The sequence below is a fragment of the Sycon ciliatum genome, chromosome 11 (assembly GCF_964019385.1).
Source record: "Sycon ciliatum chromosome 11, ocSycCili1.1, whole genome shotgun sequence".
In the NCBI taxonomy this organism is placed as follows: domain Eukaryota; kingdom Metazoa; phylum Porifera; class Calcarea; order Leucosolenida; family Sycettidae; genus Sycon; species Sycon ciliatum.
Window position 1 is genome coordinate 282501 of NC_088653.1, and position 4860 is coordinate 287360.

Genomic DNA, 4860 nt, shown 5'->3' on the forward strand with positions numbered 1-4860 from the left:
ACGTAAATTATACGAAGGTTGCACGCTGCTAGCAGTATGCAGCGAGAGTATATGTGGTGGGGCATAATTGTGGAGCAGAGAATGTGCGAAAAGTATATGTTTAACTTTAAAGCGTGAATAGTGTTGTTGTTGTTTCAAATCTTTATTCTCACGATAGCCAGTGGCCAATAAGAGATATGTTTCAAATCTTTATTCTCACGATAGCCAGTGGCCAATAAGAGATAATAGTGCAAGAAAGGAGAAAGAGTGAGGAAGAATTGGGTGGGCAGGGCCTAGGGGTTAATGACTACTTAAGTGTACGGGCAGGGGTGGTCGCCACACGAGCATACAGAGTTGCGTACTTAAGTGTACGGGCAGGGGTGGTCGCTACACGAGCATACAGAGTTGTGCAACAGCAGGGATATCTCGGATTTGAAGGGAGTACGAGAAGAGATTTCGCGAAGCTGGGTGGGCAGGCAATTAAAGTAATGAAGGGCCTTGTACAGGGGAGAATGGAGACAGCGGTCAGTCCGTGGAGTTGGCAAGTGCCAAGTACGAGAGCGACGTAAATTATACGAAGGTTGCACGTTGCTAGCAGTATGCTGCGAGAGTATATGTGGTGGGGCATAATTGTGGCGCAGAGAATGCGCGAAGAGTATATGTTTAACTTTAAAGCGTGAAAATAATGTTGGCCATTTGATGCGATGCAAAAGGTGGGAGTGTTCTAAGTGTGTGTAAAGAGGAAGGTGGAGACATATTCTGGCGGCTTTCCGCTGGAGTCGTTCTAGCCTGTCAAGGGAAGTGTGGGACAACGGTGTGAGAGCATTGCTCGCATATGAGAATATAGGTAGTATGTATGTCTGATAGATGTGAGATAAAGAATCACTGGTGAGTGTAGACCTTAGTCTAAAAAGAATATTGAAAGACTTGAGTGATTTTTTGACTATGTATTCAACATGCTCCGTCCAACGGAGGTCATGCTGAAAGATTATTCCGAGGTGTTTGTGTTTTTGTGCTACGGTAAGCGGACTATTCCTGAGGGTGATCTGGGGTAGCTGTTCGGGGGGGGGGGCGGTTATTGTGGTAGAACGGGAGGATGACTGTTTTCTTTGTGTTAACCAGCAGGTGCCATCTTTGAAGCCAGTCTCCAGCTGCTGTGACACTCTGTTGTAGGTTTCGGGTACAGTCTTGAAGTGTTCTCGCTATGGAAATCAGAGCGGTGTCATCTGCAAACTGGCTACAGGTGGTGCTGGGATTCTCACATGCGTGTGGAAGGTCTATGGTGTAGACGAGGAATAGAAGCGGCCCAAGAACAGATCCCTGAGGGACGCCGGCAGGGATCTCGAGGAAAGGCGATAGGTCGCCATCCACCTGGACCCTTTGCCGACGCCCCAACAGGTACCGTCGGAACCACTCCAGGGCGGTGCCCTGTTTGTTGTTGTTGTTGTTGTTGTTGTTGTTGTTGTTGTTGTTGTTGTTGTTGTTGTTGTTGTTGTTGTTGTTGTTGTTGTTGTTGTTGTTGTTGTTGTTGTTGTTTTGAATTCATTATTCTCACGATGGCACCATCGTCAATAAGAGATAAGTTTATGAAACGGTGCGATGCTGTGGGTGGGGCTGTGGGTTATGCAGTTGGAAAGTGATTTACATCACTTTGAATTTTACAAGTATATGAGAGGGTGAGCGCTGCAGGAGAAGATTGAGTTAATCAGCAGTGAGCAGATTTCTTGTTTGAAAGCAGGTCTTGAGAAGACGTCACGAATGCGCGCAGGGAGGGCATTGTAGTATTCTAGGGACTTGTACAGTGGGGAGTCTTTACAGCGATCGGTTCTGGAGGGAGCGAGTTGCCAAATGCGTGCATGTCGAAGGCTATACTGGGTCGTAACTTGAGCGGGGATGTTGAGCATGCGTATGTGTTGTGGGGCATATTGGTATTTTATGGAGTGTGCAAGAAGGGTGAGCTTCACTTTGGGGCGAGAGAACATTGTTGGCCATTTGAGCCGATGGAGAAGTGTTGAATGATTCAGAGGAGTGTACAGTCCATTCAGAAAAAGATGAGCACTATCTCTGGAGAGCTCCTCTGTTTGGTGATTTTGCCAGCGCCGCGAGATTCGAAACTTGGAAAAGGGTCCAAAAAAGGCACCTCAATTGGGGTGTGAACCGCTAATGCACTGCTCTGCAAGTGGAGTGCACGGGTTTGATTTCCATGGCTTTTCCCCAATTCAGTGCTTTGGGGCAAAACCTGGCTGAAATCCTATTCTTGTTATGGCTTGCATGGTACAGCCTCTTTTACGGGCAAAATTAACACAATGAATATATTTTCCCAAGTGTTCCTAAAACTTCAACTCAAAGTTCTAGGAAGAAAAAACAAACAAAAACACGCTACATCGATGATTGCCTGGTAGTACGGTGTCATGGTCTTGTCAAGTTGATGGAGCTCGTGCAGTACTTGAGCAGCAGACACCTGACATACGCTTCATAGTGGAACACACCCAGCAGAATGTCTCGCACACAGTCAGCTACCTAGACTTGTCTATCTCTGTGACGAGTGGTGTAACGTGGTGTTGTGCAGTGGGAGTTTTTCGTTAAGCCCAGTCATAGTGGTGTCCATCTATCGTACGAGTCTTCATTGCCAGTGGCGGTGGGACATTCGGTTGCCCAGGAGAAGTTTCGGCGCGCAAACAGCAACGCGTCAACCGGCAGGGGGAGGGAGCGGGGAGAGAAGAAGATCGAGACATTACTACGAGACAACGACTGCCCACAACACGCTATTCAAGCAGCCAAGCAAAATGCAAGCACACCGAGACCATCATCCACCAGACAATGACAACAATCGTACACATCCATCATCAAACTGCCCTTCGTCACGTCTATGATCGTTTGGCACGTGATGTTCGTCGTACGGTGAGGTCTTTCAGTAAGGATGTGCGTGTGGTGTTCCAGTCCGGTCGGTCACTAAGGGACATGTTGGTATCGTCATCATTGTCCCGTTCTGAATGCCGGAAGGAAGTGTATCAGAAGAGAAGAGGGAGGGGCGACCAGTTGAATGTCGTGCCTGTGATGCTGGTATGGAGAGTGGTCAATGTTTGTCTCAGGATGTTATATACTCGATGTTATGTGCACTTTGTGCCGAAGAGTAAGTTGGCGAGACCGACCGAACTGCAAGAAAGAGATTTGAGGAGCATTGCAGAGAGGCCAAAGCAAGCGCTGGAGACACCATGGGCAGAACACTATGCAGAACACCACCCACAACAATCAATCACATCTACACCCATCACGAACTCTTGTGCAAGATCTGTTCGAACTTGGCATCTGCGACACGGCACTCTGTTGGCTGGTGGATTACCTTTCTGATAGAGAACAGTACGTTCAGGTTGGCCAAACTAGAAGTCTCCCGTACACCAGTTACTCAGGAGTCCCCCAGGGGTCGGTACTGGGCCCACTGCTATTTATTGTCTATGCCCGCGGCATAGCAGAAGAACTATTGCCGTTTAATGTGTAAGCAATCCAGTTTGCTGATGACATCTCTATATGATCTAGCAGGGAGTCTGCGGAAGCCTTTTCTGCACACTTTTCAGCTGCTGTTCAGCACCTGGCCACTTGCCTGAAGGGCCGAGGTTTAATTCTTAATGAAAAAAAGACACAGATATTCCGTATTCCCCCATCCCCATCTCAAGCACTTGAGCTGGATTTTTGTAATGGGCAGACGCTGCCTGTTGTGAAAACGGCCAAGTATCTTGGCCTACATTCCGACTCAGTCATAGCCTGGAACACCATGGCAGTGTGGCAACACCATGGCAAGCCATGTTGCACGCCGCGTTGCCGCTAAGATTGGGCTACTAAATCGAAGTGCAGCATGTTTGCCTTTTTCTTGCCGCGTTCAGTTTCAGGTCCTTTATTATTATTATCAGAATTTGACTATGCCTCTGCTGCATATGCCCCTTTCTTATCGTCTTATCAGGCTAAGCGCCTAAATAGTTTGTTCAAACGTGCGGCTCGCTCCGTGTGCAGGGCAGCCCCTCGCACTCACACGGCTCCCTTACTTGAACGCATGAATGCCCATATCCTCAGCATATACACCCAATTGCACATTATTGTATTCATTTAGCGCTACCTGAACAAATTTTCAAGTACTCTGTTTGCAAGCTTTTTCACCCGTAGTCCCTCTCTCCGAACACGAGGAGGGAGCAGCAAGCTACTCATCATTCCTGTGTCTCCCACTGCATCCTCAGCTAGGCGCATCATCAGTAGCCATGCTGGAGCTATCCTGTGGAACCAGCTCCCAGACACAGCACGCCTCCAAAGAAAGCGCACCACTTTCAAATCGCTAAGCCTGGCCTTTCTGTTAGGCAGTACCGTCAACTAGGATGAACTCATCTACTTCACTCTCTCTCTCTCTCTCTATCTATTTATCTCTATCTCCCTCTCTCTCTCACTCGCACTCGCACTAACACATATTCACAATTATAGACACAGCTCTCCACTTGTCTCCTTCGCGCCTTCCCTTTCTACCAACACACTTCACCATTGCTGCTGGTCACCACACTTCTCGTGCTTTCCCTTCCTTTTTCCCGACACCTTTCACCATTGCTTCTACCCTCCACACATATAAACATTTCCAGCACTACCGCACCACACAGCATATCTACTTGTTTCAAGTTTTTGTTGGCTTTAGTTGAATGGTTTTTCACCTTGAAGATGGGCCATGCCCGAAAATTTGGTGCATTCAATTTATATCTAATACCATAAAGTACTGTTGATCCGCCTCCTCTCTAATTCCCGCCCAATGTCGATTTTCTACCTGTGAAGCGACTTCGGCGTATACAACGAAATACGATGTTGAAGCGACGCTTGCACTGCTGTACACTATACTTTCCAGTCCAG

General features: G+C 47.7%; 1 protein-coding gene across 1 annotated transcript in view; it reads left to right on the plus strand.

Annotated features, from left to right (window-relative positions):
• LOC135827648 (heterochromatin protein 1-like) overlaps positions 1-4307 on the plus strand; it is a 6422-nt gene extending 2115 nt beyond the window's left edge. Inside the window, exon 5 of the mRNA XM_065340104.1 lies at positions 4209-4307. Within this exon, the coding sequence (XP_065196176.1) occupies positions 4209-4307 (99 nt within the window). The remainder of the gene's footprint in view (positions 1-4208) is intronic.
• Positions 4308-4860: the final 553 nt, after the last annotated feature.